This window comes from Rhopilema esculentum, chromosome 6 (assembly GCF_057945365.1).
Source record: "Rhopilema esculentum isolate cy_ngs chromosome 6, ASM5794536v1, whole genome shotgun sequence".
Lineage (NCBI taxonomy): Eukaryota > Metazoa > Cnidaria > Scyphozoa > Rhizostomeae > Rhizostomatidae > Rhopilema > Rhopilema esculentum.
The window spans coordinates 8,652,189-8,676,403 of NC_142820.1; the positions used below are offsets into that span (position 1 = coordinate 8,652,189).

Genomic DNA, 24,215 nt, shown 5'->3' on the forward strand with positions numbered 1-24,215 from the left:
AAAAATTGCTAATTCCCTCTATGGCTTTACCTTTTTTGGATCCCCATCACTGTTCATGGTAAACAGTCTGGACGAATAACGTGAACCTCAATTCCCTATTCACCATCTTTAACGTCTCTTCATAGCATCCTTCTGCTTGGTTTGGTCTATGATCTCTTGCGTGGATCTGCCATGTGTCAACAACAGTTTTTACAAAGCCAAGGCTTCCTTATAATCGGACATATACTAGAGAAGGTACAGTAACCTAGTTCTTCATTACTCACTAAAACACATTGTGTTTTATCTTATTTTTTTCTGCGATTGTGAATAAAAGGTATGATATAGAGTAAGGCTTGCGATAAATTCGTTGGAATTGTTTTCTTTGGTTCCGGTAAGCCAAAGGGTGTCAATGGAAATTTTTATTGTTGATATTTTTATCAAGTGCATGAGTTAAAAGAGGTCACATGGGCTGCGTCGATCATCGGCTATAAATTTATGTTTCCACTTCTAAACCCACTTTGCAAATTTTATAGAATCCGTTTCTTCTAATACTTTTCTTAGGCCCTTTTTGTGCCATTGCAGCACCATTGCTTGTTACTTTATTAGCCGTTGGGTCTTTAGCTAACTCATGGGTCCACTACATATGTATTTACCCGCAATAACATTTTCCAAATTCAGACGAGATTTTGTGTAAATCATATTTTGATTGCATATTTTAAAACTGTTTTTCTATTTGATAGAAGAATTATTGAAAATCCTGTTATTTATTCCTTAGTCTTCCGAATGTCATCTTACTGAAGAAGTTGTGGATATTTTACTCGGCTTGGCAAGGTAAAACGCGATGCTTAACAGTTGATCAGAGGCAAAGAAACTGATGCCATATATCTACTTCAATATAAGCCATATTTTGTCTTATGCAACTTTGAATCAGGTGTTAAAATTTGTCTTAAAGACAACCATTCGATACACGAAACGAAAACCATTTATCGGTTTAAGGCTCAAACCTGATGATATTTTTCTCGGAGAAAGGTTCCCCCGAAAATTCTAGAGCTGGTGATAACTCCATGTTGATAGACCTAATCCTTAAGTCAGACCATCGACTTTCTACTTACGAATGTTAAGGCTTCTTCACTTCATTTGTTTCTGTTTTCTATTAAGGTATCTGATGTCAACACCAAGTGCCAGCGGACTTTTAGGCAGTTTGCTTGACCACATTCTTCTAAATCCAGCATTGTGGATTAAGACACCCCTGACATTGCAAGCAAACCTCTTGAGCTTGTTTGCTACAGGATATGTTGGTGGCCTAGATTATGCTGGTTACATCAGAAAAGAAGTTGGCGTGCCTCGGCTGATGCTTATGCTCCGAAAATATTATTCTCTAGGATCATCCTCAGCCAATCCAGCAAGTATGACTTTCTTTAAATAAGTCTGTTTTTAATGATATGTTTATTTCTTTCCATACTGCATCTAGATAAATGACATCTGCTTGTGGTAAGTTTCTGTTGCGTAACCAATTTTACAATGTATGTATTATGCGCTGAATTATCATTGCCAATACCCTAATGAGAAACCTCTGTGTATAAGACATTGGTTGTGAAAGCGTTGCAGATGTGGGAATGTTTTAGAAAGGAAGTTTCTAGGAAACCTATGAAAATAGTTACTCGATTGATCATAAAGTAATGATTATGATTCTTCTAGAATTTCTCCAAAAATAAACGGCAACCACGGGCCACTAAAAATATGATTCCTCTTTATTCACGGTCTTCATCTGTGCCGATGCAATCGATGATCGCCGATGGCATCGGCGATGAATTACAATGAGTTAAAACTTATGAGAGCCGGGTTGTCTTAGGCATCGGATACCATCGGTGATCATCGGCGATAAATGTGTGTATTAAATTAATAGATTAAAATGTATGACATTAAGTAGTCAATAGTTTGTATGACGTCATTAATATGCACTTATTGTTGATATCATTTGTTGACTATGCAAAATTGCTTGAAAAATTTTGATTGAATAATCAGAATAGTACCTTTGCTAGAAATAAGTAACTTACCTAAAACGATTTTTTCCATCATTTTTTTGGATGCTAAAATTTTCCTCCCAATAACATAAACGTGATTACAAAGATTTGATTCATTATGACCTTAAGACGATAATTGATGTTAAAGATCATCTCGTCAACTATTCAGTTATTTTTAGAATTTAATAAATACTTTTGAACGTAGGCCTTTAGTTCGATTTCACCTGTGAGTGGCGATTTCTCTATATTTTTACACCTTAAACTGCCTTTAATCGATATAACAAAACTGTTATTATTCATTTAATTATTATACTTTTCCTAATTGCCTAGACTGTTAGCAGCTTGCCCATTATAAGAATATATTTACTTCATCCAATTATAACTTGCGTAGCAAGAGTCCTATGCAGCTGCTTGGATATCTATTTTCATATCTTTGCTATACAAATGCCTGTTTTTTTCCAACAGCTGTTGGGTCGACAAAAGAAGAAATCATATCCTTGCGGGCATTCATGCTTCTGCTAATCAAACAAATGGTCATCAAGGTACAGATTATGTGTGCTTGTCTCATCGTAGTCAATCTGCTTTTGAAGTCTCTGTCTTCTGCCTGCTATCTTCAAACGATGAAAACTGGTCTGTAAAATTGAAATAATACCTATAGTTTTTGAGTAACAGTTTTCTGTTTCCAAATCACAAAAATTTTGCGCAGTTTTGTTTTAATCTTATGCATACTTTAATACAACAGCGATTTAAATTCATCGCCTGCAGTTGACCTTCGTAAACATATTCTTGAAACAAACAGCAAATTAATGTTCTAGCTCAGTTCGTTTTCAGCTTTTCAACTCGCATTTTCATCCACCCCGTTAACCTAGAAAATCCAGAGTTGGACAACGGGTACCTGGGTTTTATAATTTTCATCAAATTTAAGGAACTGTTGCCCCAAGGCAAGAACTGTATACAGTTACGACACGGGGTCAAAAGTAAATCTTAGCTCAAATGAAAGTAAAAAACAGCTTGATTTCGTAACGACAGGGGAGGTGCGATTGCTAGGCATAATCAAAGCTGACATAAGATTATCTGCTACTGTTATTTACTGTGCAAGATATTTGGCTTCATTGTGACTTTTGGAAGTTTTCCGAGGCCTTGTCGTTCTCCATTATTTTCACTGTACACCTTTTGCGAATTTCTTGATCATTGACTAGAAGTTTAAGTTCAAGGATACCTGAGTAGTACGGAATTATAAGTACCCTTGCTGTTTCACGAAACAGTTTGATTGGAACTTCAGCATTTTTTTAATATATTTTGTATAGAAACACCTATTCATTGTACTGTTCTTATTTTCTGATGTTTCTGTCAATCAGGGTGACGGAATATTGGATGAAGAGCTGCGTAGTATTCTTGTCTATCTTACAATAGAGGATGAGGTGGGCTAATGTTTAACTTTTACCCTTTGTTAAAAATATGTAACATTGTTGTGAATATGTAATATTGCTGTTGTTTATTTTCCACCTTCTTTTTTGCTAATCAATTTTTTCTTTTTACCAGGAGGAAAACCTAATTGATGTTCTTCACTTTTTGCTTGGAATACTATGCGAAATGTCTGATAAAATCATCGTTTGTTTCGACAACCTCGAAGGATTTAGGTAGATATATTTCTCATTGGAATATTTTATCAACTTCGCTAGATCAGATGGGTCTTCTCGATACATATCAAGTATACTTTTTTATACGAATTCAACTAAAAATTTGTACTTTACTTACAAATGAATTACACTACAAGAAGAGAGTGCACGGAGCATAAAAATGCATTAAAACCCTGCAACTATTACACTAAACATCACATTACGTAGTTCAATTACTAATTACAGAGTTCACTTAACATCAATACTACTTAATAAGGATTCTACACTATGTAATACAAGAAAATGAACTAACAAAAGCTACACGAAAAAAGAACAGTGACCACTCCATACAACGAACCCTCAGAAGAACCTTTAACGAGTCCAGCTTTCGTTGAACAATGGATTATGTCCTTGGGCAAAGTGTCCTTACACAAAAGGTTGAAACTGAGGATTCGTTATCAAATAAACTCTCTCCTAATGAGACGCAAATTTTTTGAATTCTGTCTTTTGTCTTTCTAGTTTATTGTTGATCGTTGTTCCTAATGGTTCCTTCAAACAGTATATTTGCGAATGGGAAGATCCGTGGTAAACGGTTCTTTTGCTAAGTGAACGATCCCTGTTGTCATCACTAACGTTCGTATAATAAAGCCCTTGTACCAACACCTGAAAATTGCTGACCCTATTGGGGTTTGAGGTTGGGTTTTACCATTTGTTAATTGCTCAAGCCTCTGCTTTATGCACAAAGACTATCTCTAACCTGTCCCACTTTAGAGAGTGTCGTTTTACTGTAAAGTATTTTTAGGTTCAATCTTAAATGTAAATACGTAGAAGTAAATACATGTTCAATCGTCCACACCCCTTCTTGTTGTCCAGAAAGTCTCGTTTGGTCCACGCAAACATTAATTTTTTTGATTGCAAGGATCTATTTGATTGCATCACCAGTGTCAGTTTGTATCACCACTGAAAGGATGAATCTGAAATAAAAAATTTTTATATTTCTCTAGGATCTTGTTTTTGAAGTTGTTGATATCAAAGAAAAGCGAAGTACGGGTGTATTGTCTCAAGATTGTTGCCGCCTACATCAAGTACCTTACCCTGCAGTAAGTATCCTTTGCGAAGAAATTTATCATAAAATGTTATGGTTAAGAGCCTAAGCAAAATGTTTTACCACAGACTGTGTTCCTATAAGCTGCTCCTCATCACTATGAGAGATCGTAAGATTTATCATTTTGTCAATGTCAATATTCTTGTCTTGTCTGCGGAGGATGTCGCTTATCTAATTTGAGTCTTTGCATATCAAATTGTGGGTTTAATTTAAAATGTCTGGAGAAGATAGAGTTGTACAATTGTGATACGATTCAGTGCGCCTGGTTTAAGGAGCTGGAATGTAAATAGATTTTCAAAAATCATCATTGTCACATCCGATTCTCTAAATTTTGTTGACTTTAGATTTTAGCTTGAAAAATAAATATATCTTCTACCTCGTCTTATCCACCTCGTTTGTGCCTCATTGTCAGTTGCTTTGGCTGTTAATTAAACTACACAACTATATTTATATTTGGTTGAAATTTTTAATTATGCTGCGTCTCACTGAAAATGCCATAGGCAATGGATTTCTTATCACTGGAAAGTTATGTACATATTCATACATGTTCGCTTTTCGGTCAATTTTTATTAAAAGCATCATAAATTACTAAAATCGACACATTATAAGAATAATTATAGATGGAGTTGGACTGAATCATTATCCAAGAATATTCTGTGAATTTTAAACCTAAAAAACTTTCATCTTGAAAGAGAAAAGTGAGGTTTTATTCATTAGGTGATATGGCTGGAGTATGAGTAAAGTCCCAAAATTATACAGTCCTTTTAGTAACTACGAATATTTTGCACTTGGTAGCATCGTATAATCATTGTTACACTGCCTTCACATAAAGTTCCGTTTTAATTATATAGGTTTTGGTTGGTACGCGGAGATGTACCATTTTATTCAAGAATTTCAAAAATTGTGCCTAATTTGAAAAAAGTTATACGATTTATCAAGGACCATTTCTCACTTAATAAACATCATTTTACGCAACGTTTGTGGCCTCGTTTGTGTACAAACTGAGATTTTGAAACAAAATAAATTGTAAACTAGAGGAAGATGGTTAAAATTACCAGATTGGCAGATTTGACTGGCTTGCATTTTATCTTTTTCATAAAGGAGAAAAATGGAGCTTGTTGAAAAGTATGGTTTCATAACAATGATTGGAAAGAAACTAATGCCTACAGAGCTTACAAGTGTCACATACAATGCGCTGTTCGAGGTATAGTGCTTACGACATTTAGCACTTAAGTTGTTAGGAAATGTTAATCTACCCCTTTCCTGCTCTACCTGCCTTGCTAAAAAGGATATTTTACATAACAATTGGCTCATTGGCCATTCCTATAGCTACTATTAAACTTAGCTTTAGAAGATGTGCATAAAAATTTAAGGACCTATCACGGGCAAACTTAGTTATTTCGAACGATTATCTGTTTGACTGGTCTCCCTTAGCAACAGTGTGAGCATTTGAAAATACTTTGCCGTAAACGTTGTGCATTTTAGTGATGTTCATCAGCCTGCCATACCGTGCCTTTGCCACCTGATTTCATCCTGGCGAATTTAAAAAAACGGATTTCTTCAGTCCTTCTTTTCCTCGAATGAAATTTTCAAAGTTCTAACTTTGCTAAATATAGTATGTCGATATTCGCTCCCTGCTTCTTACTGCAAACAAACAAATCTATTTAAACATAATTTGACGGGTATAGCATTAAATTCCATTGTAGTAATTTACACTTTTGTAGATTCTTACAGCTCGGGTCACAAAGCATGTTATTACTGGAAGACATGCAGAACCAGATTCTACAATCACGATTTACCACCCAAGTGAGTTTATTCAGCATTTACGTAAAATTACTGCCTTTTCACTTCCACGGTTTTCTTTACCGTCTACAAAATTCCACTTAAACCTGAAGAATATTAGGTTGCAAAAGTACTCAAAAAATAGTCTACAAAATATTCTTTTTGGATAGCCTTCACCTTCCAATGATATGTGATTATAATCTTCTTCACTAGAGTTGAAGAATAGATTAAATAAAAATAAGAGAAAAAAACGCTTCTTCGTTAGTATTTTTGCAAAAGAAAAACATGAGCATCGTAAAGCCTGTCGGAATGTGACCCTTGGATCCGTGACTCTTTGAAATGCAGGAAAGTCAGTCTAAAAATTCAGTAAATAGATGGCAGTTAGGCCCCCTAACAGAGGTAACATTGTACAATCTGTATTTATTGATGTCTCTGTGTTTTAGCGATTTTACCAATCATGGTAGATCTCATACTTCGCAAGCGCAGGCATAGTTTCCAACAAGCTGCCTCTACTGAATCAAGCGCTGAAAGTCAAAAAGTTGAAGAAGAGGACATTACTAGAGTTTTTCTATCTGATCTTGTATTGCTGTTGAATCACAGTAAAGACAATCGCAGGTAAAATCCTCTTTCTCAAATCCGTATGCATCTGTCAAAGGGTTATTTAGAACAGATTCTGCCATAAAGCTTTTAAAGACTTGTCTAGCTATTGAGAATTATTGTTGTCATTCATACTCCATTCATGTTTTGCTCCTCTTTTCAATTGGATGTAACGTTATGTCAGTGTAAAGATCAATTAGTTTACCTTTCTCTTGTTAAAAGGATACCTTGTCTGGCAAACACTCTGTCTTTTGCTCTCTTTAACCACATCAAAAGCTACAGTGTACTGTTTGGTGGAGTTTTTATCCCTGCTGTGATACACTAGGGCTAGTCTGTAAACATTAAGATATTTTCCTTTTTCCAAATTGATAGCCACTTTAATTTATTTATGTTTAACAGTATGTTTAAGAACTAAGGCTGGTAGCAGCTCAAATTTTGTTATGACTACAGTCATTTTTTTCTTATTTATTGTTAGATTTCATCAGGACCTCACTTTTTACCCGGTTCAGATCTTATTCTGCCACCTTTTTAAGAATTTGAAGTTTTATTTTTGCCAAACCGTCCATTCTTACTTCTCTACGTATATCCTAGATTGTGTTTTAGGCTTTATCTTTTAATTTTGATGAATTTTCATTAAATAATATCTGTTAAATGTAGGTCTATTTGAGTAGCTATTTGCTAAGTCTTTGATACCGCAAATGTCAAGATGGTGTCAAATAGCGGAAACTTACTGAAATTATTTTAGTCAGACATTCTTCAGAGTATGAACGTCGTATATTGACCAAAATTAAGAAAATAATTTATATCCAGGTGTGGATCGAAAGTAACGTGAGAGTAAGAAAAACGCTTTTGATTGGTTCTTTTTTTCAATCAGCAACCGCCAACTTCTCAACAATGATAAAGAATATCATTATCTCGCACACCGTTGCAGATCATTTTTTTGGTGGAAAAAGATTCCAAAACTCTTGAATGGAAAGACGGCCTTGTCTACCCTATCTGACATTTATACTCCAAAGGGTGTCGGATGAAAAGTACTTCAATATGCTATGTTTCCGCGATTTCATACCCTTTTCAAACCATAACTAATATAGAACAATGATTCAAGAGAATATTGGTTTAATATGCAACATACCTATGCCCAGTGACGTATCGCTTAAAGTTTTAACCTAGAGTGAACGGAACAATTATGTAATGACTATATGTTGGTAGTTTTTGATACTAATAGAGTCCTTGTCTGTAAAGCTGCCAGAATTAAAGCAAAATATCAGTATAAAATCTTAAATTTCAGCAATAGTAATAGCACCCTAATCATTTGTTTCAGATTGATGCTACAGCTGATGTGCTGGCAAGACTGGCTTTTTTCTCTTGCATATTTTGAGCCCAAAACCAAAGGTTTTTGCTTTTTTTATCATATACCAGTGAAGCCCAGTAAACTAATAAAATTTTCATTGTATTAAAAGTTAATCTGCTAAAGTTTTGTCATGCGTGATCCATTTGTCATGCGTGATGCATTGGGGCTGCTGGTGTTGCTAATTTATTCGGTGGGGTGAAAATGAATTTCCATTGTAATGTTCTATCTTGTTTACCAACTTGATAGTTTGAAAAAAATTTGAAGCTTTATAGCCTTTTAAAAAGAACTCGAAACCGGAAATGTAAATTTTCAACCGATGCGATGCGATGCGATGCTTTTGTTTACCTTTTTACGATTAATAGGCAATCATATTTCAGGGAGAAGCTACGACTACAAACCTAGACATATAATTTTTTGATGGAAACATCTATGCTAATGCGACTTTATGAACTGTTAAATAATATGTTAGAAATGTTATGCTATATGTTAGAAATCTTTGAATTTAATTCAGTTCCCTGTCAACAAAATTTCTCAGGAAAAGCATATCTTGACTTTGATTTACGTCTCATACCAACGTTGCATGCAAGAACGGGATTTGTATAGCACACTTCGATGCCTAGTTTCATGTTTGTGTAGTGTCAAGGTTAAAGTTCTGTAAGGGGTAAGCGCCTATCAAGATGCGACTGTTAATACACCCTGACCCTTATCATAAGGAAGTAGTTACATTTACTGTTCATGTCTCAGGGCCGTCGTTCTATTGTATGTATAATTTGATATTGAAACCAGGCTTGCAGTTATAACTGTTGTTTTTTCAATGTTTCTAACTTCAGTGATGTTATTTGTTTCACAGAAGAGGCCAGGGTTACAGACACTGTTTTCACCATTATCCGGATGCTTCTCCATTATGCCATTCAGAATGAAAAGGAGGGCTGGAGAGTTTGGGTTGACACTCTCGCCATTCTTCACGGAAGGGTAAAAGGAACAGTTCATTTTTGTTATCTTTTTTTAGGTAGTTAATTCCTGTCAAGCCAATGAACAGTGATGATATGTGAGATCAAAAGGGAGTTTGTATTGTCAACTGTCAAAACTGCCATTAAGAGAATGGTTATGTTCATATTTCTTACACTTTCCTTTTTCCGTAGATATCAGCCTATAACGCAAGAAAAGAAAGGCTAAGTAAAGAACAAACGAGGGACCCAGAACCACTTGATACCCAAGAACTTTCCGTCTTGTACAAAGACCGGTCTGTCGACTTAGAAACCGGAGAAGCCAAACCGGCACAGGTAAAAGATAATCATGATGACAAGGAAACTGGGATATCAGACGAAACTGTGGAACATAAGTCAGGAAGCGAAGACGATAAAGATGCTGCAGTAGGCGAGGATCCAAGTGACAAAACAGAGCCGAAAAGCACTTCGAGCTCTAAAAGCCAATCACCGTCGCATAAAGATGATGAGAATAAAGGTTTGCTTGCTTTGCTCATAGTATTTTCGAAATATGCTGTTTTGCCTTTCCAGTTGAAAATTAAAAGCTCAAAAGGATTTTGTTATTTTCATGATGACTGTTTCGTTTGCTTTCTCGCTCAAGTTTTTTATGCAAGTGCATCTAAACATATTGCAAAAAGTTCTCAATTGACGGAATTCATCTTTATTTCCTAGCGTAGAGTTTTCAGTCTATGTTCTGTCGTTTTATACTCTGAATGCTCTAATGAAAAGCTGAACCATGATTCAAAATGTTTGATGTTGTATCTCAGCACATTGAATTTTCACAGGTTCTAGTTGTGCCTCAAATATATATAATTCAAACCACTCTGTCAATCTTCATAGAAACTGCCACAGAAACAGAAATGGACATAAGAAAGAAATTCTTCTACTCGATTTTACAAGGTGGAAACAAAGATAAAGCAACAGATCTCGAACGAAGTGAGCAAACTACAGCTGAAGCGCTTAAACGCAGTCAAAGTGAAAGCGATATTAGCCAATCTTTAGATGCAACAAATGGTGAAGCGACTGATGGTGAATCAAAAGGAGTTGATGTTAACAACATAACAAGGCCTAGATCAGCAAGCCCTACTGTTGGAACACAAGGAAAAGGAGGCATAGAAAGTGATGCTTTGTCTGACACAGACAATAAGGGCCCTGATGAAGGTCCGATTGAGGCAGTAAATGGAGAAATTGGAAGTGAAGAGACTGCAGAAAAACTCGCTGAAGATGGAGCAGGTTCGAAAGTTAATGATTCAATTGCAACTGTGAAATCAGCAAAAACTATTCATCGCCGCCACTCTGACGATGTTTCCTCCGACAAAAGTCGTTCCACGAAAACTCCACCACCACCAACAAAAAGCAAGTCGCTGGATTACGATGTTGGACCGGAAGCGATTATGAAAACCACGTTTATAGGTGCCCCTCCAGATGAACCAGAAATCGAGGCGAGCCCTAAAACAAATGACGATCTGAACGGAACAGCTTCAAACACCAGTACCCCGAAAGGAAAATGTCGCCCATATATTGATATACCGGAATTTAGTTGGTCAGAATTACATCAAAGACTTCTAACTGAATTGCTGTTTGCGGTGGAGTCTGATTTGCAAGTGTGGAAAACGTAAGTATTGTGTGTGAACATTTCTGTGAATGTTACCTTTTCCTTAAACATGGGCTACGTTTTCCTATCTTGTTTTGTTTGTAATCCCAGTAGGCTTATACCCTAGACCTAGTAACCCTATTTGTTTACGTTGTCGAGAGTAATTGCATTAGTGCACATTCACAGGCGTTTTCCAACTTTAACATAGGTCTTCACAACCGGTTTCATTTTTATCGCATTTATTTTAACTATGCCTCTCGGATGGCCAAAGAAATGATATGCCTGCATACAGCCTTAATAATTATGTCCTGGCTGCCGAAGTCCTGCGCCTGACGTTCCTGGGCTTTTCATTCGTTTTTTATCATATTTCTATTACAAAAAACACAAAGAGTTCTGAAAATATTCATTGTAACACCTTGTCTATCAGACCTAATTTCACTCTTGTCTATTTAGGCACACACGAAAATCAATCAACGATTTTATCAGCAATCGCGAGAACCAGGTCTACGTGGTAAATTTATGCCATATGGTGTCGATATTATCAGACAGTTTGATATACTGCTGTGGAGGACTGCTTCCTCTACTCTCTTCTGCCACATCCCGTAACTTTGCTAGCGATGTTCTTGAGGCCTGCGGAGGAATGACCCTCGATGCGAGTTTCTCGTTTTTGAATCGTGTCATGGATCTTGTGGATATTGTTGCGTTTGCAAGTAGTGTCAGTTTTTCGTCAGTTGAAGCCCACAGAAATATGTCAGCTGGAGGTGTTTTGCGACAGTGTATCAGGCTTGGTAAGATGTGCTTGTTTTTGTTAAGTACTTTTAAGTTTTAGATAGGTCAGAAGCGATATCATACAAAAATTGTACGTAAACAAAGGATGTTATTGGCGTTTGGTTGGTTTTTTAGGTAACTTCCGTTTGACCCCTGTTCTTATTACTTTAAAACTTTTTTATGCTAAATACTGTCTTTCCGTTAAAGTCTTTTGCAGTGCTGCAAGGAACCGAGTTGTGTGCCGACAACGCGAACCTCTTCACTGGTCTTCGGGCATGCATAAGCAGGTGATGCCGAAAAGCATGAAGGAGACAGAAGATGCCATCAAGACACTCATTGCATCAACTAAGCCTGCAACGAAAGAGGTAGGTTGCCGTTTTAACGTCGCTGAGCAACGTTATTCAGTTGAGATTGTTAGCATAATCACGTCTCTTTACCACCCCCTTGTCGTAAGCGGTTACTTTAAAATGAGCCCAAGTCGAAAAGTTCAGCCAAGCATCTTTGCATAAAACAATTACTGTACCAAAACAATATATTTCGTTGGCTTCGAAAGTACCCTATAGCGTTTTGCTGAATTTTCGTTTCAAAACACAGAATCCAGAAGTCAAAAACCCCAAAAGAGTGTCTCCACACCTAAGAACCTGAACAATCTGGTGAACAAATTTTTAGAGTAATTCAACATGCAGAAGCAATTTTTTCACACGAATACATTGAGAGTTGCAAGTTAAGAAGAAGGTTTTAAATGCTTTATTTCTTTTCCTGACAGGATATAGTTCAGAATATCCCCGGGCACATCACAACGATTACGCAACCGGAAAGGCTTCTACAAGACACTGATTTGAACCGACTCCGAGCTCTTGTTTATCGCGAAGTAGAAGACAGTCGCCAGTCTCAATATATCGCTTTAGTCGTCGTGTATTACGTCGCTGTCCTCATGGTTGCGAGGTATAGGGATATACTTGAAAACGAGACTGATGATCTGGTTGTGAAAAGAAGATACTCTACAAGTAAGATTTACTACCTTTATAGTTTATGTAGAAATTAGCCTTACGTACCTACCACATTGATAAAATTGCACGATAATATTTTCTGCAAATAGATACATGGTCTCCTATAATCATTTGGCCCGTAACAGCCAGCAAGATAAAAATACTGCTCAAACTACCAAGTGACTTTGTATGCTATGACCAATACGTAGCAAGGGAGATCTTTGATGTAAAGGTGTTCTTAGAGGGACACTTTTGGCAACAGCCTTCCTTTAACCACTTTCCTATATGTCCTCGTGTATTTTCTACCAAGGAGCTGAAAGAGGGACTGTCAAAAGCATCCTTTTTTATAACCTACTTCATCTTTCCCATAGCTGAAAATCAAACCAACAAAGGACATCGGCAAAGAGCCGCCACATGGGCAAGCTCGGGCAACCAACCCCTCTCCGCTGCCTTTCGTTCAGCTGATGAGCGAGTAAGCAAAGAAGACGGTGTGGATGAAGCAACGCCGCAGGAGGCCGCCTCACCGCCAGAGGTGGCGTTGAGTCTTGAGGAAAGAATCGACTTGGCATTCAAAAGTTCTTGTTCACTGTTAAAGGAAATTTTGTTCGATTTTGCACATTATCTATCGAGAATACTAGTAGGTAGCCGCGGACAAGACTTGATTGCTGATGGCTTAGGATCACTAAAGTCTGAAGATAGCACCGTTGAACTGGTGATGCTGTTGTGCTCTCAAGAGTGGCAGAACTCTCTGCAAAAGCATGCAGGTGCCGCTTTTGTTGACCTTATCAACGAAGGCCGGTTGATTTCGCATTCCACAAGGGAGCGTATTGTTATTACTGCGAGTGAAGCTCGTGATATTCTGAAAGAAAAGGAAGATGTAGATGGAAAGAGGCATGGCCAATTTGACGATATTTGCTTCAAAACCGAAGTGCTGTACCAAAATGAGAACAAAACATATGAGGAATTCTTCAAAGCTAAGAGAAGGCGAAATAGTGCGTTTGCCGAGAAACTCCTTGAGAAGGTGATTTTTTATTTTAACGCTGATTTCATTATAGGCATAGCAAGATTGCAAAGTAACCAATCTAGAGATCCGCTTTGTGGCAGATTTTCCATCTTATGGAATGATGTTATCAATACAATAGCTGATTAAACACGGCACTTTTTTTGCTACTGTCGCTGTGTACTCTGCTTCTGTCATTGTGTTGCTCATTGTTGTCCCAGTTCCTTCCATGCTTTTACATGTCACGTAAAAGTGGTATAGTCACTGCAATAGACTTTCTTTACCACTAATTTCGCACCATACAAATTATTTTCAGTTTGATCAACAATCTTGCTACTATCAATTTCATAGCAGTGCAATTTGCATCATTTTTTCTTCTTGCATCCCTGAACAGTATGACTTGTCATCTATTCTGATGTTAATCAATATGCTGATTTTGATGCCGGTCGATTAATTTTTCTTTCAGACATTCGATATTCTTACAAGCGAATACGGAGCTTGGCCAATGCCCGAACGAGCGGATTATCACGTATTCTACAAGCTTGACCATTGGGAAGACTGTTTGAGAAGGCGCATGCGACTTGTCAAAAACCCTCTAGGTACAACCCACCCAGAAGCGATTTTAGCACCAATTGCCGAAGAAGGTATTGTATTCATTTCCATGTTGATAAAGTGAAATATATATTTTTTAAACATACCTAGATAACTGATTGAAGATTGTTTAGAGGAGGTGTCTGTCCCCCTTTTCACTGGATACATTTTTGCATATCCCTCTTTCCCTGATACCTTTAAGTGACCCTCGTGTGAAAGAGGAATTCTTTATAATTTTTTCTTTATCTGATACATTTCTATGCTGTTTACTGTATACTTTACTATGCTAAAAAACTTCGGGTATCGAGTTGAAATGTTCAGCAATTTGTGTAGAGGGTTTATGATATGTTTATCTAGCAATATCTTATTAAATATTAGAAGCAAGAAGTAAACAACGGGAACTGATTCCTTTAAAGAGCTTGCATGCAGTTTATATTTGATTACAATGCCATGCCTTTCAGGACGTTATCGTTGTGTTGGTCGCTTCTAGAAAATGGGGAATCTCAGTGGAATGTAGCATTTTTTCATCTTTTTTTGACACTTTGTCATGAATTTTGAAGTTGATCTTTATACATTTCTAGACTTGCCAAAGGTTAAGAGCAGTCCGAATCTTAAGTATCATTTGTACAGACAGAAGACTCTGGACCAAACATCAAATGGCAGTACCTCTGAGGAGGAGACGGAAGAGGGCGAGCCTGATGTAGATTTGACCAGGGACGAGTTCATGGATAAAGAGGAGAAGCAAATCGAGGTGTTACACACAGTCAAATGCCATGTTATCGCCCCGGGAACGCTTGTTGCAGGAACACTGGCAATAGCTAATTCCTATTTGTATTTCACAGCCGATGAGGAAGATCTAGCCGTCAAGAAAATCGATCCTGCGGTACGTGAATTAGAGTGTAACTAGTTCATTTTTTGTCAATACTGTCTTATTCTGGATTCCGGTACCATTTGTCCTGCAAAAATACCACACAAATACTGCAAAGGGGTTTCTTAGTATCGAAAGACGATCTCAGGGAGATATTCCCCCGGAATTTTTTTATAAAGGCTTTTGATGCTTTTGAAGATTGGTCGATATAACGGTCTGATAGGGAGTTGTGTTGTTATAGGGCGTTTCAATTTTAAGTGTTTACCTAAAATGAACTTCTTTTTCCCTTAAATATATCTGCGTAGGCCAACAACCAGAACACATCCATTCTATCAAAGTTACGTTCCCATTTCTTTGACATTCCCATCGAGGAATCAAGTGGATACACTCCTCATTCTAACAGATTTTCTTATAAAATAAAAACTGCCCAACAAGTGCAAAATCGTGGTTACCTTGGTGATGTCTGGAATCTTTCGGTGTCTTATTTACCCCCTTTAAAATTATGTCGAAATTTCATTGATTTTACTTTGCTTGTATTTGCAATTACCAGAATATCTGACATCGTTTCCAGTGTGTCTCATTTATAATCTGATGTTAGTATTGAAAAATTTCCACCAGTCATAGCGACATGTGTATAAATTCATAATTGATAAAATCTCTGCAGCGTGATCTTACATTTGTTATTCATTTACCAATTGATTAAAAACACACGAAAAACGAAGCATTTTACTAATCTTCTGAAGAATTAAAGAGACATAAGGATGACATAAAAATCAGCCGCCGGGACTGCACCCACTACTTCAAGAATACTAATAGTTCTAGTTATTTTTGAAGAATTTCTGGTTTGTGCAGAATTCTCTTGCCAGTTTCCAAGCTTCATTCAATGCCGCTTTAAAAGCCTTATTGGAGTACGATTCCAATAAGTTGTAGTTTCTTATGTAATAATGAGGCAAGCATCTGCTTTGAAGGCAGGCAACCAGCTGAAGTAGAAACGAATTTATCCGGTCTGGTAGATTGCTGTTTGTCCAGTCTGCATCCTGCGGGTGTTTCTCGCAAACGTACAGGAATACCGTTCGTATAATTGCTGAATCAAAAACAAAGCTTTTTGGTTTCAGACACCTTTTGGCTATGGTCTTCACTACACTAAAGCAAAGGTCCTTCTTTTCATTGCACAAAATTTCGTCTTCAAGCTTTCTAAAGTCTAACTGCCATGCATCACGATCAGTTGAATACGGCTCAGAACTTCCCGCTGGCCTTGAAATCAGGTCAATTTTCAACATGTCTTTGAAGACTGTTCCCTCTTTTTCTGACAGAAAGGCGCCTCGCCCTTGTTTTGGCCAGAAATAAAGATTTCTGAACGATGGATATATATCGATACAGAGGCTGTTGTTGATGCGTATTCGAGGCTGTAACTTATCTGCTACAACTTGCAGATTTCTGTTCGTCCAAGTAGTTCTATTAACAGTTTGATTTAGAAGAACCTATAAAAAACAATCAGGCTATAAATATTGTTTATCTTTACTTTAGATATTGATATAAGATTAAGAGAGTTTAATGAAATGCTCTAGTAAGACGAATTGCTACATGATAATTTACAAATTTCAGAATGTTTTGAAAAGTTTTAGACGTTTGCTGAATGTTCTGCAGTCAAACATATACCAAAGTGTTTTATCTTGTTTTGGTAGAGTTATTTATAAATTTTCTTCTAGAAAATAGCGTTCCAGAACTTTGCCTGAAGTCTTCCTTTTCTTTTTGGTTGGTATTTTATGGTTGGGATCATTTTGCCCGTGAAGAACATACTTTTCTTACCTGAAATCTGTCCCTAATTTTTTTCGCTGACAAATGACCCGTGGCTGTAAGAAATTCTCCCCAAACACACAGTGGTTTGTCCCTGTCGTCCTTGATGCTAAGAAATGTTGCTCCTTTTGGTGCCGAAATTTCCACAATGTCAAACAGCTCTATTTGATCAAGATAAATCCTGAGCTCCATATGTTCATTATCTATTACATAGAGCCCTTTCAGTTCTTTACTGTCATCACTAAATTCGCAGCTGAATCTTGGTTCGTGTATGTTGATTCTTGTAAAGATGTCCCCGAGGACTTGCATAGCCATCTCCATGTTTCTGTCTGTTTTCAGCTCTTCTGCTTGGACTGTTGTCTGGATGAAGACCTCAAGGTCTTTCTGTAGTTCATTGCTTGTAAAGGCCATCACTGATCCTCTTCGATCGCAGGCTCGCTTTTATCGTTCAAATGTTTCCGTGTCTTCCTTTCTGCTTGCTCAGAGCCATAGATATTGGTCTTAGCGGTGAAATGCTTTCCCGAGTGCGCATGCCTTTATCTTAGTGGTAAACAATCGACTGTAATGATTTAGATTCCTGTTGAATTTACCTTGAAGCAACAATGAAGCAACAATGCTTTGATCTTGGGACTATTCTCTGATATTCTTGGTTTATCCTTATTATATAAGCACTCTCTGCTACAAAGATATTTTGTAAATTTCATATGTAGTTTTTACAGCAACCTTTTTGCTTTATCTACTATTTTGCAGAGGCCGCACCTTTGCAGGGGCCGCACTTAGAGTTTCAAATTGGGAGGGGTTGTAGAATAGAAAACGTTTGAAATAAAAGTGAGAGGCCATGCCCCCTGCACTCCCTGTGGTTGGGTCCTTGTTTTGCCATTAAACATTGATTTAGGAACATCGACTTCGTAGAGACGCAATCGTGTGTTATGGCTTTTTAAAATGGAATTGAACAAGACATATGTGTTCAAATTATTAACTCTTTTAGGAGCGAAATTATTTTTGTATTACAGGCATTCCAATTACTTTTTTTGCAAGCCGGCTTCTTGCGAAAATGGGTAATTCAGAGTTGGAGTTTCTTTCAAACTATAAGACTTGTTTTTCATTTTTCCAGACAATATGTCAATACGTTGTCAATTAATCACATAAAATTTATTATTTGTACAGAAGCGGGAAAATGGTCTAATATCAATTCAACCAGTGTGGCTGTTGTCAAACGTATCGTTATGTGCCGCTCATGTACAAGGCATTTTTGCAATTCCTAGAATTTCCTTATATTTCCCTTTAATTCATTGGAATACTGGACTACTTCCGTAAAATATCTCCTGTAACCAACTTTGCAGGCACGACACTGTTGAATACGGACATGAAGACACTGAAAAATAGATGTCTTAAGTTTCGCAAGTTGCAGTTCCTTTGCGAAGCATTCTTTCTATTTTTCTGTAGAACATGATACGCAATATTGCCTAGTGATTATTTGAAAGTATAATCAGAGATGGGTCACCGGCTCCTTTTAAATCAAAACGTCCTAATTAGTCTGCAAAAGATCTCAATAGATATTTCAAATGAATTTACAGCCTTTCCTTAAACCGGGAAACTGAAACTGGATAAGCTTGCCTCGTTTTTATCCATTCAACAACACATCGTTTTTGTTCAAGGGCTTTAATTTCCTCCCCATACATCTGCAGTCCCTACCAAATCTCCTTGGAACACCAAGTTGTTTTCGTATTGTTTTGAATAAAATTCCAGTAAAAATTGAAAACACCGCACCCCCTTTCCCCGAAAACAATGTTGGTTATAGAGTCAAATTTCATAGCTATCTCCCCATGCATGTGTAGTCTTACATCAACCCCTCACTTTCCTCTTTAAAGTTAGAGTGTGTTTTTTATTGCAAAGTTATCTTGATTGGGATACGGATGGGGTGCACAACTGGGGAGGGGGTTGCAGGATCTCAACACTCTTCAGAGAAGAATCTTTTGTCTTTCCTTTTTCATCCTTTTTATTATTCGCATGACAATCATGCATTTTAAGGAATATAATTCTTGGAATTGAAAAACCAATCTACGATATGAAGATTTTGAAGAGAACTCCTCATTTTTCCTAATCTTTTGCTTTATTGTAATTGTAATTTATTTTGTTAAATGGTAGTGTGATGTTGTATGTGCATACCTGTCATTTCACTTGGTTCTGTTTTTTTCTACCTTAGATTCTTGCATACGCTGACTGTTTGAACGTCAAATGTGCGTTCTCAGAAATCACTGCAGTCTTTGGACGTCGATATTTGCTGCAAAACAAAGCATTGGAAATATTTTTATCAAACAGAAGTAAGGAGCATTCCGATTTGTCTTCCTAGGATTAAAAATGTTTCTCATCCCTCTTGTGAGGCAAATAGAAAGCACAACCTTTTCAGCTGCTGTAGCTTTAAAAAATAATTATATAATGATGATATATATATACGCTAAAGAACAGGGTGATTGTAAGTTGCTACACCGAGTTTCACGCTTGATGCACCAGCAACTGTTATTGAGCATTTTATGACAGACCGCTAAACAGTAATTTTTATTATATATATATCTATGTATTGTTTCTCAATAAGACTTGACTCTAGTGCTTTTTAAAAAGATATTACATATAGCATATGGCGAAACAATAACCAAATAGAAGCATATGGCGAAAAAAGAAGCATATGGCGAAACATTAACCAAATTGTTTTTAGTAATAATCTATAAATATATCAAAGATTGAAATACATGGGTTCTAAACAAAATGTGAAAAACGAAATAAATGGTAATGTCACTTTTGAGGATTATTTTGGTTGGTGTTTGTTTCGCCTTACCACAAGTGACAGAAAAAATATCAATGAATTTTCATAATTTATTTATTAATTAAGTCTGTTACTTATATGATCTCAGACCTTGTTGATTAGCGGGGATTGGATAAATAGTTTTTAATTAAAAGTTTCATTTTATATCTATTCCTTTTTCGCCTTCTAAACTTGGTAGGTAAATTTGAATGTTTTTTGTTTTTCAGGGAGTTTTATGTTCGCTTTTGAAAGCCATGAAACAGTGAAGAAAATGATTCAATATTTTCCTGCTGTTGGTATCGGTCCAAATTTTGGTGTTCCTAGAACAAGGTAAACATGCAAACAAACTCATTTTTAGCTGCAATATCTGCTTAGAGATGGCGGAATATGGATACATATCGTTAAAATAGTATTTTTAAGTAGTTTCCATCGCCCAAAGCAAACAAGCTTGAAATAGTTTTTTTGATCTCTCTTGTTCCAGTTATTAAATAAATCCAACTCCCGCTAGTTACATCCCCCCCCCCAACCTCCGAGCAGAAGGCATTCAAAGTATGTTTTGGAGTGATTTGCATCAGTATCATTTTTATTACAAGTCAGCCCTTGGTAAAGTGTAACTGTTTGAAAGTCTTCGATTAGTTGCCACAAAACATTATTCGGTGGCGATTTTGACAGAAATGATTGAATCTTTATTGCACAGCTTTATTAAACACCAACAAAATTTTTTTGCGCTCAATGATTTGATACTCATGTTTTTGTGTTCAGGTACCATTCACTTGCATCGCCAAAACAATTATTTTTGAAGTCAAACATGATGCAAAGATGGCAGCAGAAGGAAATTTCAAATTTCCACTATCTCATGTTCCTTAACTTAATTTCAGGTATTTGTTCAAACAGCTTTTGAAGTATTAAAACTTTTTTTCCAAGAACTAGAATGTTCTTATTAAAATGTTCTTTCCTAACGTGTTAACTGACATTGCGTACAGAAAAAATACTTTGCATATGGAAATCTCTATTTCTAGTGAGCTCTCATCCACAATTTGTCTCAAATTTACAGAGTTTAATTTATCTCTTAGTTTATATTCCACAATCCAGATAAGATATATCTATCACACAGTTCTGCGCTGGAACGGCTATGGGCATTGAATGGCCACGTACTGTTTCAAGACTTTTGTCTGACCCCAATCGGTCCTTGCTAACGTGAATTCCTCACAACAGCGTGGCTTTTTAAAAGCAAAAGCTAAGGGTATCTTCAGTTCATGCTCGTTTGATTACATTTCTTACACCACGCCTGACACAGAGCCTCCCCTTTCCTAAACAGGTTTTCGTATGCTACCGTAGAAAGGTTTGCAATCCCAGGCCTAGGATTTCGAGCTGGAAATTTTGGAATTAGATGGCATTATGGTGAACTAAAGAAACAATGAACTACTGGCTGCTATGTTGATATTTATGCTAGCAGCAAAATGATATTGGATAAGATCAAGTACATTGATGAAACGATTTATTGAACATTTTCCATGAAAACAACTGAAATCAAAGTGCTAATTTTGTTCTATTTTTGTCAATTAAGCTTCTGTAGACTTTAGCAAGTTCCCTACATTTCTAACTTTTCTACATTTCTACAACATTTCTGCATTTATTAATGTCTGAACTAGAAGCTTTGAAGAAATCTGTTTTTACGGTTGTTAATCGTGGTATAAGCATTCCTTTTCATGGTTGTGTAGGTTTTTATTTTTCATTTCAGGGAGAACATTGAATGACTTGAATCAGTATCCTGTGTTTCCTTGGGTTCTTACTGACTACGAGAGTGAAACCATTGACCTCAGAAATGAATCCATTTATCGTGATTTGTCAAAGGTAGGTTCAGCGATTTTGCTGATTGGCAGATTCGTATTCTAGAAACTATTGCAAATGAGGCATGTGTGGAAGGTCAGGGCTAGGGTTAGGGTTATGATAAGAGTCACAGTTATGGTTAGAGTTAAGGTTAAGAATTAGAGTAACTGTTATGGTTAAGGTTAGGATTAGAGTAACAGGGTTAAGGTTAGAGTTAGGGTTAAGGTTAGGATAAGAGTAACAAATGTGGTTAGAGTTAAGGTTAAGAATTAGAGTAACTGTTATGGTGAAGGTTCGGATTAGAGTAACAGTTGAGGTTAAGGTTAGTGTTAGGGTTAGGGTTAGGGTTAGGATAAGAGTAACAGTTATGGTTAGAGTTAAGGTTAAGAATTAGAGTAATAGTTATGGTTAAGGTTATTTTTAGGGTTAGGGTTAAGATTTGAGTAACAGTTAGGATTAGAGTTAGGGTTAGGATCAGGATTAGGCTATGAGTTAGGGTTTGGGGCTGAAGTAAGAGTTAGGGCTAGGGCTAAAATGTTTGTGCTACGGTAGATATAGGGCCAGGGCTAAAGTCAATTTCAAATTAAGATTATTGGCATCATTAGCAGAATTTTTTTTTCATTTCAAGGTTTCGGGCCATAGCGTTTCTCTCAAAGGTTCTTCATATTGATGGTATTTACAGTGGCTTATTTATAGATGTTTGTACTTCTTGTTTTGTAGTAAAAACTTTGAATCTACTAGCAAAAAAATTATTTAGCCATGATTTGATGCTTTGATAATTGTTATTTTATGGGATTCAGTGTTATACACCTATTTACACTTTCTTTTTTATCACATAACTAATGGAAACACATCTTAGAGGAAGATCTATCTTTTCTTTTCCTTATCATTTGAATAGATAGTCTTTTTCAAATCTTTCCCAGTTATTATATTTTAATTGATCATCTTTGAACATCTGCATTTTTTACAGCCAATTGGTGCGTTGAATCCGTACCGCCTGGGCCAGTTTATCGAAAGGTTTAACACGTGGGACAAGAATGATGATATCCCAGCTTTTCACTATGGCACACATTACTCTACGGCTGGATTCGTATTGAATTGGATGGTTAGAGTGGTGAGTCTTATTTTGGAGTGTCGGAGAGGAGTTTATCTTAAGCAATAGTGAATGCAGGATGTAAAACAAAAATGTAATGTGGAGTATGAATGTCTGACATTAAAACTAAGTATTCAATGTGATTAAAAGGTTATTGACTACATAAGGTGTATATTTTAAAAATCCGAGTGAAACCAAGGGGGCTGTTCGTTCATCCCTTCGGCCAGCCGGCTGATGTTTTGGAAGTCTACCTCATAAAAAGTTCAGACCTCTTTTGTTTTAAGCAACATTCCTTTCATTTTGCTAAATGCCACATAAGCGGAGTTTGATAAATCGATTGGTTTTACGATCCATTAAAATGAGCTTGAGTATTTGACTAATCCAAATTTTTTAGAGACAGGCTTACCAAAGGCTTTCTTGGACAATTTGCTTTGGAATTTTCATGGGGGTGGTTGGGGTGGAGTCTGTTGGAAAATATTTTTTGAAACTAAGGGTGATATATTGGTTCTTGGGATTATATAATGTCAGGGGTGGTCATTTTTTAAAACTGAATAGGGTCAAATGGTTTTGTTGTCTAAAGAGAATGTCGGTATGAATGTAGAACAATGGATGGAATTGCAGGAATAAAATTAATAAATTTGTCATATAGTATTGGATCGTGCCTGTATGTATGCGAAGGTTTGAGCTAGGGTCACCTTTTAGTTGATAAAATACTTTACCAGCATCATAACCCTTATCGTTTTAACTGATGTTGTGTAACGGTTGAAACAATTACAGCCAGTAAAGACTTTATGAAATTAAAATCAGTTAAATCAAGTCTCTTTCTTTATCAATTGTTAAAGCTTCTCACTTTTATGCACAGTTTTCTGAATTTACAGTATCGACATATCCAAGTATGTCTCGATTTTCATCAATCAAGACCTTGTGCAGCCAGGTAGAAAATTATTGGCCTATCCAAAAGGAATGTTTTGCCTTATGCTAATGCCCGAGGTACTTTAAAACACAGATTTTGATGTTCACCAGATTTCTAATAGGTGAGCTCTGTTGCAGGAACCATTCACTACTCTGTTTCTTAATCTACAAAATGGCAAATTTGACCATCCGAATCGAACATTTTCTGGAATGCAAAGAGCATGGAAAAACTGTCAACAGGATACGTCTGATGTCAAGGTAAAACTTGCAATTTCTTAAATTTTATTCCAGCTACGTATTTCAGTGCCAGTTATAGGCTAAATAAATGATCTCGCTAAAATCACTTGTTTGGTCATTAAACGATACATTTCCTTGATACTGAGCTTTTCATATTGCAGGAGCTAATTCCCGAGCTTTTTTATTTGCCACATATGCTGATCAATGATAACAAGGTTGGTGATAACTTTCAGACTTTATTGCGTAAATGTTTAATGAATAGTTTAAAAGCTGTAAATAACCTCTGACCG

The 24,215-nt window shown here is 36.5% G+C and overlaps 2 protein-coding genes across 2 annotated transcripts in view; one reads left to right on the plus strand and one right to left on the minus strand.

The window, feature by feature from the left end:
• LOC135685934 (lipopolysaccharide-responsive and beige-like anchor protein) overlaps positions 1-24,215 on the plus strand; it is a 49,042-nt gene that overhangs the window by 14,908 nt on the left and 9,919 nt on the right. Inside the window, exons 14-40 of the mRNA XM_065202046.2 lie at positions 126-234; positions 755-810; positions 1,138-1,385; positions 2,469-2,545; positions 3,362-3,424; positions 3,546-3,643; positions 4,627-4,722; positions 5,829-5,931; positions 6,452-6,533; positions 6,953-7,124; positions 8,428-8,498; positions 9,308-9,429; positions 9,600-9,921; positions 10,284-11,058; positions 11,491-11,825; positions 12,013-12,170; positions 12,572-12,812; positions 13,166-13,815; positions 14,261-14,438; positions 14,967-15,268; positions 19,257-19,374; positions 20,081-20,183; positions 20,616-20,731; positions 21,595-21,707; positions 22,654-22,797; positions 23,827-23,946; positions 24,087-24,140. Of these exons, the coding sequence (XP_065058118.2) occupies positions 126-234; positions 755-810; positions 1,138-1,385; positions 2,469-2,545; positions 3,362-3,424; positions 3,546-3,643; positions 4,627-4,722; positions 5,829-5,931; positions 6,452-6,533; positions 6,953-7,124; positions 8,428-8,498; positions 9,308-9,429; positions 9,600-9,921; positions 10,284-11,058; positions 11,491-11,825; positions 12,013-12,170; positions 12,572-12,812; positions 13,166-13,815; positions 14,261-14,438; positions 14,967-15,268; positions 19,257-19,374; positions 20,081-20,183; positions 20,616-20,731; positions 21,595-21,707; positions 22,654-22,797; positions 23,827-23,946; positions 24,087-24,140 (5,026 nt within the window). The remainder of the gene's footprint in view (positions 1-125; positions 235-754; positions 811-1,137; positions 1,386-2,468; positions 2,546-3,361; positions 3,425-3,545; positions 3,644-4,626; positions 4,723-5,828; positions 5,932-6,451; positions 6,534-6,952; positions 7,125-8,427; positions 8,499-9,307; positions 9,430-9,599; positions 9,922-10,283; positions 11,059-11,490; positions 11,826-12,012; positions 12,171-12,571; positions 12,813-13,165; positions 13,816-14,260; positions 14,439-14,966; positions 15,269-19,256; positions 19,375-20,080; positions 20,184-20,615; positions 20,732-21,594; positions 21,708-22,653; positions 22,798-23,826; positions 23,947-24,086; positions 24,141-24,215) is intronic.
• LOC135685936 (protein mab-21-like 2) lies at positions 15,895-17,918 on the minus strand. The gene is made up of 2 exons (XM_065202048.2): positions 17,063-17,918; positions 15,895-16,734 (listed from the first exon to the last, which is right to left on the minus strand). The coding sequence occupies exons 1-2, from the start codon at positions 17,459-17,461 to the stop codon at positions 16,072-16,074; spliced, it is 1,062 nt and encodes a 353-aa protein (XP_065058120.2). The 5' UTR covers positions 17,462-17,918; the 3' UTR covers positions 15,895-16,071.

Excerpts from the sequence above, each read along its gene's own strand:
- LOC135685936 (XM_065202048.2), bottom strand. The coding sequence starts at position 17,461 with ATGGCCTTTACAAGCAATGAACTACAGAAAGACCTTGAGGTCTTCATC. Across the intron at positions 16,735-17,062 it reads AAATTAGGGACAGATTTCAG|GTTCTTCTAAATCAAACTGT; the intron begins GTAAGAAAAGTA and ends TGTTTTTTATAG.